General features: G+C 45.2%; 1 protein-coding gene across 4 annotated transcripts in view; it reads left to right on the forward strand.

Moving 5' to 3' along the window:
• Positions 1 to 14582, forward strand: part of LOC124180787 (zinc finger CCCH domain-containing protein 13) — a 116400-nt gene that overhangs the window by 59183 nt on the left and 42635 nt on the right. For all 4 annotated transcript variants that reach the window (XM_046566573.1, XM_046566571.1, XM_046566574.1 and 1 more), the window contains exon 4: positions 11026 to 11118. In XM_046566573.1, coding sequence (XP_046422529.1) covers positions 11026 to 11118 — 93 coding nt within the window. The remainder of the gene's footprint in view (positions 1 to 11025; positions 11119 to 14582) is intronic.

Genomic DNA, 14582 nt, shown 5'->3' on the forward strand with positions numbered 1-14582 from the left:
GATTTTGATTGAATTTCTTTCTTTTTAGCTTAACTGTACATATTTTCTTTTTGGTTAATAAACGAATAAACCAGAGGTGTTATAAACTTGTATGAATAAAATTGTAAATATTAATTTTGCTTTAAAGAATAACAGTTTTTTGGCTTTACTTAGCTTTTACTTTTCTTTATTGCTGAACAAGCAGGTTTCGTAATTTGTTGGTGAAAAAGGAGGCAGATATTTTAATAACGGATTTCGTCAAGCCTTTGTGCCACGTTTTCGTTGTATTATATAATAGAATTAATCTTCGTAGATGCCGTTCCACTTTCAATTGTTATAAACTTATTGAAATTGTAACATTTCCATTTACAGTTTTAGAAAAATTCGTGACTAAACATTGGTAAGAAGAAGAAAAAAAAATGTGGATTGTAAAATTGGATCTATTGGACTGTGCAAATAGATTGAAAATCTCGACTACGAGGTATTGACTAGACGTTGATTCTTCGACGTCTTTTGGCGCAGAGTGGGAACCAGTAAAACTCATTAATCCCGCACGCTACTTCTATTAGACTACGTTCTTATTTGATTTACGTAGTAGGGGCGTTGCTTAAATCGCATTTAAAAATTCAACCGCGATCCGCTCTCACAAACACCATCGACAATCGCACGGGAACGCGAAAGCCATCATCACACTGCCGTGACTGTGACGGTCAATTCTTGTTTAGGGTTGGATAATTGTCATGTTTTGTGTCACTTGAATGACAACCCGAGGGAATCAACGGTCCTCTCTCTCCCCCCCCTCTCTCTCTGTCTCCCTCGCTCTCACTCTAGCCAATGTCCAGTAACGATGCATTGACTACGTGGCGTCGCCCGCATGCCGCATTCTCCTCTGCAGTTCCAGACAATACGGACACTGCGCTGCCGCGTTTTGCGATTGCGGTTTATAAATGCGACCAAGCAGCTTCCCAGCTCGAAAAACGTAGGAGGAAAATATACTGGGTACATATGTGGTGAAAATTGACTTCAATCTTCGGTTAAAATCGAGATAAGCTGGTACGAATGACTCATCGTAACGGTGACAATGGTCGTAGCCACCATATCTTGGGTGAAACAGACCATGAATGTATGAGAACTACTTCAATATCGTGCTCGGCTTATCATTTCGCGAGTTCCCTTATCTCTTCGCGCAAAATTGCGCAACCAGATAACGCTGCGTGTCTCTATATCTGCTGGGCATGGCACTGTTCTGGTCACCGTTGTCCTTTCCGCTCTGCAGAACCGTGCGTGGCAGTTTCCTGTTCACCGTACAGCTATACATAGATACCCATTCCGAAGGGTGTGTGTATGTATGGTGAAGCCGCGGCACGATCGGACAGTCGTCCAGATCCTCTCCTCTCTCTCTCTCTTTCTCTCTCTCTCCTATCTATCTATCTATCTATCTCTATCTCTCTGTCGGGAATTGCTGGCATTAGGGGGTGATGGCCCTCGTTTAGGGGCATTTATACCGTAGGCAGATATCCGGGCTGGCTGCTGCAGACACTCGCAGACTACGTTTCTCCTCCGCAAGCACAGGCGCACCTTTCGACGCGAACTACGTGGCTCAACAGAAATTAATTATGCAGGTACGAATGTAGTTGGAATATTCCCGAGGCGCGTTGGCAGGTAGTTATGAAGATTCGAAATTTCTAACATCCGTTTGCCGATTTCTTGTGTGTTACGAACGAAAATGGTCAATTCATGCGGCAAAATTGGAATATTTTGGAGATACTTTTCAGTCTTTGAGGATTTTCAGCTCCGTTGAAAAGTCAAGAGAGAAAGAAACGGGATGTAGGGATGCCTAACCTGGTAAAGGTCCTGACCACATGCTCAAACACACAGTCGAGCAGCCACGCACGACGTGCCTAACGCGAGTTTGACACAAAGCGAGGACTTGCTTTGTAACTCGGTAACAGCTTGCTGGATCACTGGATGCTGAAAGTTTTTCACTGCGTAATATTGATCGATGTATCACTTTCGGATTAGGATGACTATCGGCTCCTTTCGCTAGAGCTTAAGAGGCGAATCGCCTCTCTTACCCATTCGCGTCGGCATAATCCAGGACATTCTCTCCGCCCACTCCTACGATGTGGGATTCTCACCCCTCGGCTATGGCATGGCAAAAGGTTCTTGATCTTTTCCGGTAATTGCCAGGGAATTCCTGTCGCCGTTATTACCATTACTACGGCTACCCATTAGTGCTCCGATTATAAGACCGACTAACACCGCGATTTTCTTGTCCATTTCGCGAGTCGCTTAACTCTACGCGGTCGGACAGCGTCGGGTAAATTTCCGAACAATGACGTGGGTTCTCTTCGGTGACCCTAATCTGAAAGTAGAAAACGCTAGGAAATAGAGGAGGAGAGAGGACAAGATGGAAAGGTAATTGGCACAGTCGGTCTTGAGGTTTCACTCTCAGTACCATCGAAACATGGGCTAAAGGAGATAAGCTATCTCGACCTCTTGGAACATCTGTCATTGAAATGCTATTGGACTTTCTGAAACTCGGATAAAATTCCGACTTTCCAGAGGGGGAGGAAGGACGCCAATTCACGTGGCGATGATCCGGGCAGAGTGCAGCGAATGAGAAAAGTACCGGGGACGGGTGATGCTTTCTTGATGTTGCGGAGGGGGGAGGTTGGAATAGGTCGCGATGAAGGAGGAGATACGGCCAGGAGAGAGTGAAGTGATTTTGGGTGAAATGATGGCCTCGGATCCAGGGCAGGTTAGGAAGAGTTTAAGGGTTCGTTGCGGGGAGAAGGGAAGAAAGGGAGGAAAGGAACGACACGATGATATTGCTCGGGGGTTAAGGGACAACCCTCAGCCTAGCCCTAATGGTGCCGGCAATTTCCTTAGATCGAAAAAGTTGACTCAAAAGAAGAAAGTTCCACGCGGCGCAGCGACGCGCTGCGACTGTGACTTGGCCAAAGTGATTTGGAAACACAAGCGATCACTCAGAGTGCTAATATACTCCATTCCGCCCAACCTCGCCTCAGTTCCTTCCCCCGATCGAGTCCGGACGAAACAAAATCTCACTCGCACGGACGATCCGGGAACTCGAGAAACGCGGATACCTAACCTGATTAATTGGTTCTAACCATGCTTACATACCGTCGACGTCCATGCTGACTCAGGGCATCGTTTCGCCGCGTGTATCTGGAACAAGTTTGAGGAGCGTTATGATATTTGCTCGGCAGTCTCTTCGCCGGCAATGAAGCGAACCTCGAATAACGGAGGAAAAATGGAAGGCACGTAACCGGTAATAGAAGCACACTCCAATAATCTCCAGGCATGTTGCCTACGACTCTCACGTATACGGCTTCCATGTGCCGTTGGGGCTTCCGGATTTGCTCGCACCCCGGAATACCTGTTCCAATATCCGCCGCCTGTGCGGATCGGACGTTCCGTCGATGTTACTTTGAATTTCATTCTCCGAATAATTTCTCTCGCTGCTGCACGGTGAGCGCCGAGGATGCGGACTGGGAAATTTCAGGTTACAAACCACCGATGACGGTGACAACGACGGGGAACATTCTTGTCGTTTAATCGCATTTGTTGCGTAGGTCACCCCCGGTTCCGAATCGAGGTGATACTCTCCGGTATTAGGAATGTCTGCGACAGGTTGTAGAGAACGGCGTTGGTAAATCCGCCTTTTGAATACCCACCGCGGATGTTCTCTCCCTTCCTCCGTCTCAATCTCCCTCCACTCCGCCCCGGTTATCCGTACGTGTGGGTTATACGTGGTGGTTGGAAGGCACGAGGCGTGTGCCGCTTCGGGATTCTGCGGCTTGCTACGATGGGATAGAGGATATCGGGTGAACCTTAATTAAATCTAGCGGTGCAGGACGAGCCACGACGTGGTTGTATGACGCGCGTGGAATTCAAAGATATCACTCCATTGTTTCGATTGGTGTAAAGATTCCGGCTCGCTCGTTCGCTGCCGCAGGATTCGTTGCCTTGATCCGGAAGACTGAAACTTCAGACTTGGGTAACTTGATCCGGCCGTCCCAAATACCTACTTCGGCTTTCGTCATTTTTTGGGGATCGGGTATCGCGTGTCGGTGCGAGACAAGTTTCGCAGGATTATGGAACTCGTTTCGCTTCACCGATCGTCCGGTTGTCACCGGTTTTTCCAACTTTAGACGCTGGACTAACCTCGGTCCTCGTTCGCTCTGTACGAATCCCTCAATGTCGGAAGTTGTAATGCAAGTTTGAGTCTTTGTTATTACACAGGATGTAACCGGGGAACAAGGCGCATTAAGCATGCGTAGTACAACGCGATGTTGGGCCGCAGGTTGACGAGTGAACTGCTATAAGCACAGGGAGATGAAACACGGACATCTGCACCTGCGCTTACGACCCCTTGATGCGAGGGGCAATTAAGGCAGCGTCACGACGATCGCTTGGACAAGTTTTCGACCCTTCGCGAATCACGACGTGACTGTTGAGATGAAAGTAACAACGATGCGTGCCGACCTCGATTATTGTTACCTAATGATCGGGCATGAGCTGTTGTGATCAGCTACGACGTTGAATCCTCGGCGTTGGCTTCCGCGTCAAAAAATCCGAACTTTGTCCCGTGTTCTTGAATGTGTACTTATTGGAGCGGATTTGTTTTTTTTTCTGAAAGCAACAAAAGCAAAAACAGCATCCCAACTTGTACAGTTGCCGAGATATTTCGGTTTAAAGTCACATTTTAGAATTTCGCTACCGAGTTACGGTTTCACGAGGCTTCGTTTGAGGTTAAAAGCTAACTTTTCGAGGGGTACGTTGGATAAAAAAAGTTTAAAAAAAAACCACCCCAATACTCATACTATACAGACATAAACAAGTTTCTAGCTGAGGGTAAATCGGTAAATCCGTGGAAAAAAAACTCGCTACCGACGAAGGACTTCTGTTCCTGCCGACAATGAGGTACATCAAGGCATGGTGAAATGGATGCTTGAGAATCTACCCTGGATCATTACGCAAAGAAGAGAAGGAGAGGAGTGCGGGAGTCTGCCAGATTACAGCGGACATTGTTTCAGTCCTGCTTTGCAGGCGGTCGAATTGCGTCCGGGACGCGATAAGCGAGAACTGCTGCAGGGAGAGAAAATGGGGATTAATATTCCCCGGCTCTCTTTGTGCGGTGGAAAAATGAATTGTTATTTCACGAACTAGGCGCGGAGTTTTTCCGACGAAAAGGGGGTCGAGTTGGCTCCGTGTAAGTTGTTGGGGAGGAAGTTTTTCTCTACCCCTTAAAATTCAGGAGCACCGACCGGAACTTTGGTAGCGGACATCAATCAGCCCGAAATTCATAGCATAATCCTTGTTGCCCGAATCCATTGTTGGCCCATTGTTGGCCTTGTTTGCCTCGAGAATAGCAGTGCCCGTTGCGTGGCAGCTTTTGTACGCATAAAGTGGCGCGAAAAATGACTTCCAGGAAAAGGAGAAAAAGAAGCGATTCTTGTTAGCAGGTACGAGGCGATAAAACAATTTTCTGAATCTCTTTACCGTGTGTGCAGATCCCGATGTACGAGACGCGTTGAGTCGACGGTTATTTACCGCGCTTAATTACCACTTCCTAATCAACGGCACGTGCCGGTGTTTCAACCCCTTGATTTGCGAAGTGCGAGTCGCGAAACACAAGACGGAGAGCGGGAGAGCGGAAAGTACCTAAGAAGAGAGAGAAGGAGACGGGAGGCTTTCTCTGCCGGGAATGTTAGGTGTGTCGAATAAGGCTGACACAAATCTGATTTATAGTCGTGAGTTAATTAGACGGAAGGTGGAGAAGAAGAGAAGAGAAGAGAAGAGAAGAGAAGAGAAGAGAAGTGAAGAGAAGAGGGGCTCCGTGTTGCCGCTCGAAAGTTTGAACAGTCATGGAGGGATTAACTTAAGTTTTGGATGGCTTAATAGGCTTGTACCTTGTTACTTCGGTTGTAGGCCCAACACAATTCTGGCGTAACTGCCGAGCTGCGGTTCAACGTGGATAGCTTGCGTTGGTCCCTGAGTCGGTAGGGCCGAGGGGCGAAAAGGGGTGAAAAGAGGGTACGAAGTCGGAAGTGAGTGAAGCCGAGTAACGCTTCGCCGCCTGTGAGGAGTCGAGAGATTTTCCCTTTTACTAATTTCGTTTCTTTTTTTTTCCAACTTTTCCTTTTAATTTCATTCTTATTTAATATAGCCTCGCTGCCTTTTTTAACCTAAGAGGAACCCTTTATTATTTACCCGTTATGCGCGGCGTTGCGAAAGATTGCTTGGATTTATTTTCCAAAACTTTTCCACGCGTGTTTCTTTTCGCAAAACTCCCGGTTTGATAAAATTTTAATTTTTTTTCAGTATTTTCGTCTCTTTTATATTCGTTGCAATTGTTTTTGATTTAAAAACTTTTTTTTTTTGATTGGTGGATCACACCTGACGCAGCGTGGATGTTTGACAGAATGAAAAGAGATGAAGGAAAAAAATATGGAAAAACTGATAAAACCGGGATTATTATTCCACCCGCCGATGTTTGATTGATATACATCGGGTATTTAGCAAATTCTTTTCGCACACAACTCTACAGCTATATGTAGAACGTACATATATATTTGCCCATCCCGCTCGAGTTGACACGGTTCTCGATGATGCCTACATCACTCGGGATTTTGCATCACGTATTCAAGCCTTCGTTGCCGCTGCTGCTGCAGATGTCGCAATGAACTCTATGGTCTCGAACCGTTCCGTTTATCCCCCCAGGGGTTGACAATATTTCTCGAACTCATTGACTCGTTCATTTTCACGCATGGAAGAGTCTTTAATTTTTGCTTTAAATCCCGCGGCGAATCAATTCTACACAAGATATCGGTCGTTTCTTTCCAGTTCGTGTGTCTCAGCGTTACGTTGGTCGTATCGTCGCGGTTCATCAGCGCGGATCTGTATTTCCAAATTTAATTTCAGTGACGGCGTTGCGCTGTTGGGAAAAACATTTTAATCCGTTGACTGTGAGGGTGCTGCGAATTTATTTAGTGGGTACAAAGTGGCGGCAGCAGACGGAGGGCTGGAAGCAGTCGTAAGCTTGCGGAATAAATGCGGAATGGCTATTTCATGCAAATTATGCGTAATGCTGTTGCAGGGTAATTTTTATACATTTTTTTATTTTTATCTCTTTTCTTTTTTATTAATTTTTCTATTTGTCATAATGACACTTCGGTGCAATGTGTAGGAGGGTGATAATTGAAACGATTACTCCCGTGTTGCATGAGCAGTACATTTTTCGAGGGGAGTGTAATATCTTGGGTATGGGTAAAAAGCAGAAGCAAATTGTGCTTTTTGCAGTTCCTCGGTCTGAGGTACGAGGATGAAACCAGATTGCCCGAAAGTGGTTTTAATCGATCATGCAAAGTTCTGCTAAGCTGCAACTGCTTCGAGGTAACTTGCGTAATTTGAGTCCAAAGAAACTGGATTAGTTTGAAGAAGAATATACGGTGGAATATATCTAGAGAAGTTAGTTTGTGCGAGGAGCGGAGAATAAGTAGACGTTGTTCGGGTTGGTAGGAAACGGGGATTTAGCTGTGGTTCTGCGCTTATGATTCTCTCTCATACACACACACACACACACACAACACGAGGGAGAAGTGAAGTCAATCCTGTAAGTAATCGTAAAGTAAGATAAGGGAATTGCGAGGCGAGACGAGGCGAGGCACGGAGTGGATGGGTAAATAAACAGACCCTTACCTACTTGGATTGCAATTCAATTTCCATTGAAATTTCATTCCGGTTTGTATCGACAATGGAAAATTAAGTTCTCCCGCGCACGGTGCTCTTATCTTTGACGATTATCGATCATCACACGGCACGTATTGTCAACGTTCGTAAAAACTGAAACCTCGTTCATCGATGCGTGTACTAATATCTAGCGATGACCACTAAGCTATGAATAACCGATGCATCGATTAATCGAGTCCCAAAAAAAGAAAGAAAACAATCGGAGACGGTTTCGATTGAATCGGTATGTAGTCTCAATGATGGAAAAGTTTTTCGATAATTTATAGTTTCGTTGAGAATATTTTTCAATTTCAGGTAAAAATGTTTATTCATCTTTCACTCATTACATCAAACAGGTACTTAGTAAGTAAGACAATGATAATATCATTGATACTTTAACCGCATAAATTGATATCGTGTCGCGTCCTTCGTGGGAGTAAAAAGCAGAGACCGATCGTTAGGAAAAATAATCGAGGCTGTGTGTTAATCGGGTTTGAAAAATGATGGATTATTTTTTGTAATTTTTACCCACATCGACAGAGTGAAACGGCGTTTGACACGTTTCCGTGTAACATGCAGAGACAGTCGCGAGCTGTTCTACCGTAGAGAAAGCGAGGCGATCCGTTCCATCCGAATGTGAGTTAGGTACACAGTGAAGCGGAGAAGGGACGGGATTGGGAAGAGTGGCGATTCCCACGGCTTGCCGCACTTCCTTTCTGCGGTACGAATTTTGCCACCCTTTCGATTGATTAGACCAGAAGCTCGACTCCTCTTTCATTCACCAATCCAATTTCATTTCTATCCTATGTTCTCTCGCCGCAAACATCCCGCTTTTACACCCGCCTCTTCCCCGACTGTTATAATCGAGGTATGGGATAGCCGCGGCTTTTGTTTGCCGATCGAATTGTCCCGCCGCTTCGATAGATCATCGGTTTTGATACGCTCGTTTCGTTTGGCACCGCACTCTGCCACCTTCCGACCAACGAATTAATCCCGCGATCCGGACATGCTCGAGTATTTGAAGCGAGAATATCGGGGCGGGGTTCACGTTCGGGATGTCGAAAGTTCCGAAAGGGACTGATTCCGAGCGTAAAAATATCGAGAATCGAAAACAAAGAAAGATCGAAGTGGTGGAAAATTTCACCGAGCCAGAAGTTAAGAGAACTGAAAATCTTTGGTCATTCGGAATTTCGATGTTTGAGATCTTTGTATCTTCTCATTCTCGCACTTTCGGAACTTTGACTCGTCGAAGTTACGCCCTTTCGGTATTGTGTCTATTCGGAACGTTGAGCGTCAGGTTTCGGACAGTTAAAAACTTTTCTGTTTTGTCAAAGTTTGATTTCTATACCTTAAGTTTCGCTAACAAAAAATTGGGAATTTGGCGCTGTCGGAAGTTTTTCAAATTCGGAATTTCAAATATTTACGTCACATATCACGTGGAAGACAAAAAATTGAAAGAGAGGTGCAACCAACGCCTCTAACTCTGATCGTCGGAAAACACTCGCGATCATGATCCGCGGGTATAAATCAGTTTCCAAAGTAAATATCACCATACGCCATACTCGCCTGTGCGTGAAAAAAATTTGGGGGGTTTCCAGCCCTTGCAGGCATTACCAAGCACTTCTTTGAATTCAAAATTGACTCCGGATATTAAGAAGAGTCGCGGCGAGGGGCGGCGAGGCGAGGCGAGCGTGAGATGAAACCGGGCAACGCGATTACTGACAACTGGCGGCAATGACAATTAACATCGCGAAAGGCGACAGGCTATTAGTCAGCGGGGAGGATACTCGGAATTGAACCAAGAAACGTGCCACCTACTTTAACTCAACTCCGGATCACCCCTGGCGAGTGACAGGATCCACGGTCCGATGCGGGGAACGCGAGGCTCTATCTCAACGGCGATTCAGGGCCGGGGATCAGCGGCTGTGAATAACCCGAAGAAACGCTCGCTGCCGGGATCAGACGAGTCGAGGAAACGGAAGGCGAGAAACTCTTAAGCGGGACTTAGGGTACGCAGCTACGGCAGCTACGGCAGCTACCCTCTTGGCTCTCTTGGCTCTGGCCTCGGCTGCATTAGTATTCGAGCGAAGTGCTCGACTAATGCTCACCTTTTGTCTTCGCTGAGGAATTTTCGGGGGTTATAGCCGCCAGCCGGCTGAGAGCAAAGTTGGAAGAACGCTCTTCTATTCTCACTGGAACCTCGCGCGCTTTTTTTCGAGGCTTTAAGTCCCAAGGATCGCAAGCTCGGTTCGTTCCAAACCACTAATTGAAAACTGCGGCACATTCTTAGCCCTCCGCTATAATTATACATCACTTTCCCAATCCCGGTCTAATTCTAAGCCGTGAAATTAATCCGGCTATGCGCAGTTGCAGTTTGTTCTTTTTTTTTTTTTTTTTTTCTTCTCCATCATTCAAAAAACTAACTTTTTCAGACCGATTCATGCAACGGATGAATTATCCGGGACTGCATTTTTCTCGGGCTCGGCAAAGACGCGAGTTTCTGAAAGCTCGTTGCACGAACCGCGTACGCGTCTGTGTCTATGTGCGAGCTTTTTTTCTGCCTCCGTGAAAAGAGTCGGTCTGTGCTTTTCGCGTCTTTTTTAGCTTTCGCGAAACCAGCTTTCTCTCCCTCCCCCCTCCCTCCCTCTTAGACTCGATCTCCGCAGTTTCGTTCTTCGTATACGTGGAATACGAAAAGGAAAAAGGGTGAGGGTGTAGGTGGTAGGTGGCAGAAGCTATAAAAAAACCATCCCTCCTTTCCCCTTCACTCTCATTCTTTCCTTCTCTCATCTCGCGTCTACGAGACGCTGCTTTTGCCGAACGTGACGTGCTACAGATAATATACGTACGGTATACACGATCGACTCACATGTCCAACTGTCTATCCGTTCGCGCGTTCAGAACGTCGCGTGGGTCGAACGTGGATGACGCGAAGGAAGAAGAGAAGGTGCAGAAGTACTTTGTTTCTTTCTTTTCTTCGCTTCACATCTCTCTCGCTCACCCCGAGGCTTATAGCCTGGGAAAGAAAAGATACGGATCGTGTTACGGCTCCGATGTTTCTCCTCCCCTTCGTCCTTCGGACGTTACGCGTTCCCTCTTCTCATCATCAAATTTCTAATCTCGTAGTTGGCACAAAAGAAGATCCGTCGCGGCTTAGCAGAGGCTTTCGGTGATGTCTATTATCGAGCGAAACTTTTCACAGAAGAAATATAACCCTCCCAAAGCTCCAATTATAGAAGGACAACTAATGCGGAAATTTATTTATTTTTTTTTGTTCTTTTTTTTCAGGAGCCGCCGCTGCTTCCCGAGTTTACGTCGATGCTCTATCCAGGCTGGCGCGACAGGCTCAGCTCGGCACTTGGGGCGGTTCCCAGGATGTTGGTGAGTGCACTAAATTTTCTATTACGCTTTTTCTTTCTTTTTTTTTTTTTTATTGTCATTTTTCATCCAGCCTCTTCTTTTCTCATCGACGTTCTCGCAACCACGTCAAACGCAGAACGAAATATCGGTTGCGACAACTTCAACGCGTCTCCACGATGTAAGTCTCTGGCACTTTCACGGCTGTACATTCTATACGTGTATATTGTCGTTTCCGACACTTAACGACCATAATGCGACCGATGTATATATATATGTGGGAAGAGGTATGAAAATAGAAAAAACGATTTGAAAAATAGTAAAAATGATAAAAAGGAAAATAGGAGAAAAAACGGGGTCCCGCTATGAATCTTGAGTAAAAATATTTCATTTCGAAAACCGAATATTTTTTTTTTTTTTACCGTTTCATAAGTATGCGTATGTAGTAAAAGGAACAGTAGATAGTGTACATTAAAGCACTGTTCTGTTCGACATTCTATTTTCATTGTTTTATTTCTTACTTTCAACGATCTGAATATCAAGTCACGCTTTATATTTACTAGATACATGCAGTCTTCGATACTTTATTCTTCGTCGTCCAAAAATCAATAAATCCTTCTCTGAATGGATAATAACAATAACAACAATAACAATATTAATATCGATGAAAGGCGTATGGGAGTGAAAAGTATAAGAGTACGTAATACAATATTCCCGACGCGACGGTCTTCTAAGCCAATAGAGGCTCGCCTACTTAGGGCATCTCTTGTCTCTAAAAAGATGTTGCATACAGACCGAACGACGCCGTTCCACGTTAATGCGAGTAACAGGATTATCGTCGACGTTTCTCGGCTGCATCGCGATATCGTCGTGCTTGCGATTATTAGAGCTTGCTGGGGGTGGGTGAGGGGTGAGGCGGGGGGGGGGGGGGGGGGGGGGTCTTTGATCCCGGCAGGGCTGTTCCCTTGCCGAAGCTTAGAAGCCGCACGAACGCCTAGAATCTAGTGGGGGAAACTCTCAGCCTTCCATTCGCCCTTTTTCACCCGTCTTCGATACGTTCGGTTCGCGACTTAGCCTTCACCAGTATTCAACTTTTCTCCCGCTCGCTTCTGCAACTTCCTGCCGCGCGCGGTACTTCTTCGTTCGCCGGATTGAAATCCCCCGTTTCTGTTACTCTGAAAGGAGCGACATCATTCATCGCTGCTACTCGAATTTAGTTTTGAAAATTCGATATCTCAGTCCGCCGGATAAAAGACGAAGGCGCAGGCTAATGGGGTGCCTTATTTTTTTTTTATTCTTCCCCGATTCTCTCTTTTTACGAACTACCTGACCCAGGATCTACTTTTTTACTCGTCTTTGCGCAGCTCGTTCGAGAATCTCGATCCCGCAGTTACGGCTAGATATTATTCTTTGAAATTGACGAAAGAGAATGTTGAATATAGCATACGTATATATCTTTTATCTTTTTAAATATAACATTGTGTATCGTACGTATTTGACAATCTTACAGGCAGAGTTATAACTGTCTTTGCCAAGCAGATTCGAAAACTGAGGATCATTTGGTAGAAATCAATACTGTTATAAAAATTAGGGCTATCTATAATATGAAATCAACATGTCCGTTGCAGAATATTTCGTTCTCCCGTTTCCTCTTTCCCCCTCCTTCAGCTCAGTAACGAAGGCAGGAAATCCAAGTTCCGTTGACGCCTAACGACACAGTAATTAATATTATTTTCACCGGGCGTAGGGGTGGTGGGGAATTATTGCCGCCTCCTCGCCGACTCGAAACTCGTAACAGTAACAGTAACAGTAACCGTAACAATATCTTGGCCCCTAAGCCTTTAAATCTTGAATAAAGTGCGAGAGAGAGAGGAGGAAGGAAGGATGGAAGGCTACACCACCACCTCCCTCCTCTCCCAGCGAAAACGCGAGAGAAAACGAGGCCCTTTTCCGCGCCCCTAAAGCTTTGTTATACTCCCAGCGAAGCGTTTCCAAGTCCTATTTGCGTCCGTGGCTTACTTCGCCAATAAAGATCACCGAGTTATTGACGGTCCGCGGTCGCCGGACGAATTATTATCCCTGTTACCTGCCGCGTTTCAACTCCCACGGCTTTCGCATATCGCACGGAAATTATAAGAGACGAATTGAAGTGAAGAAAAAGAACGAAAGTCAAAGAACCAGCGTGACCTAATGTAATTAAAAATTCGCAGATTGTATCTTCAAAAGTACGGGCACGTTATATAAAACTCGAGAGCAGCTTTTTTGATCGAATAAAATTTTTTTATTTTTTTTTCTCTCGTTCTCACTGATGAAAATCGCAAGCTCTTTACGCTATCGTGAATTTTTATACTCTGAGGTCGGATGTTCTCCTCGTTTTGAGTGCCAAATCCTCCGAAATCTGGCGACCGTTCGATAATAATTTCTTCTTTTTTTTCTGCCTTCTTCTTCTTGTATTTTATCGCGCCACTTTGGGAGAACAGGAAATCCCGGAGGTGTTAAGCCCCCCCAGCTGAAGGAAGTGGCGAGGTACCTTGGCACACCCTTGTTATAGTCGTGAGGTCGATTTTGGACGGCCACAAAATCCCTCGAAGAATCTCTGCGCAAAAGCTGCAGGAGAAATGAAATGAAATTCTCGAATGTGATTGTGTCATTTTGCGGGTTTTTTTTTCAAGCAAATATTGCGATCACCGTTTAAGATCAGAGTTTGAATTTGACGAATTTCAATCCAGCCTTAAAGCAATATTGTTACTGAACGAGGGAAAAAATTGTACGGTTGAAAACCTACGTCCTACGCGTTTTTCCTTTCGTTCACTTTTACCTGACGAAGTTTTTCGCAAATAGGGGAACGGAGATTGCCTGGCACGGTTGCGTTGCATTCGACGTGTCGTCCTCAGATTTCCTTGAGATTTTACGGAGGCAGAGGTTGGGGGGTGGGGGGGAATGTGAGTTACGAAAAGTTTGCGGCGAGTGAGCAAAAGAGAGAGAAAAAAGAGAGGGGTGGGGGCTCGCCTCGCCTTTAATAAAGGCGGGAACTAGTTAAGTGCTTCGCGAGTTCCGCGTGTCAACCCTTTAGTTCTGTATTCATGTATAGCTATAGATGTACAAGGGGTCGAAATTAAGTGCGAGAGGGTCGCTTCTTCATTTTGACTTTACGCTCCCGTCTCCGAGTTTTATAACAATCACGACGAAGAGCAGCTTATTTTCTAACTTTCTTATATCATAGGCATCATACTTTATACAACCGTAGAATCGGGAACAAAGAACCAAAAATTCTTTGAGCTCACCTTTTTCTCTCTCTTTTCGGTATTCAATTTTCGCTCATTTCATAATTATTCTTCTCAAGCTATTTCGCTCGCGAGTTTCAACTTTTTTTTTTATTCTCTCAATGCTTGCGATAGGATTATTATTATTATTATTTCTTTTTTTTCATCTTCTTTCGAGTTGGGTAATCAATTTTTAAAAAGAAATTGTACACCTATTTATTTCAT

The sequence above is a fragment of the Neodiprion fabricii genome, chromosome 4 (genome assembly GCF_021155785.1).
Source record: "Neodiprion fabricii isolate iyNeoFabr1 chromosome 4, iyNeoFabr1.1, whole genome shotgun sequence".
Classification (NCBI taxonomy): Eukaryota; Metazoa; Arthropoda; class Insecta; order Hymenoptera; family Diprionidae; genus Neodiprion; species Neodiprion fabricii.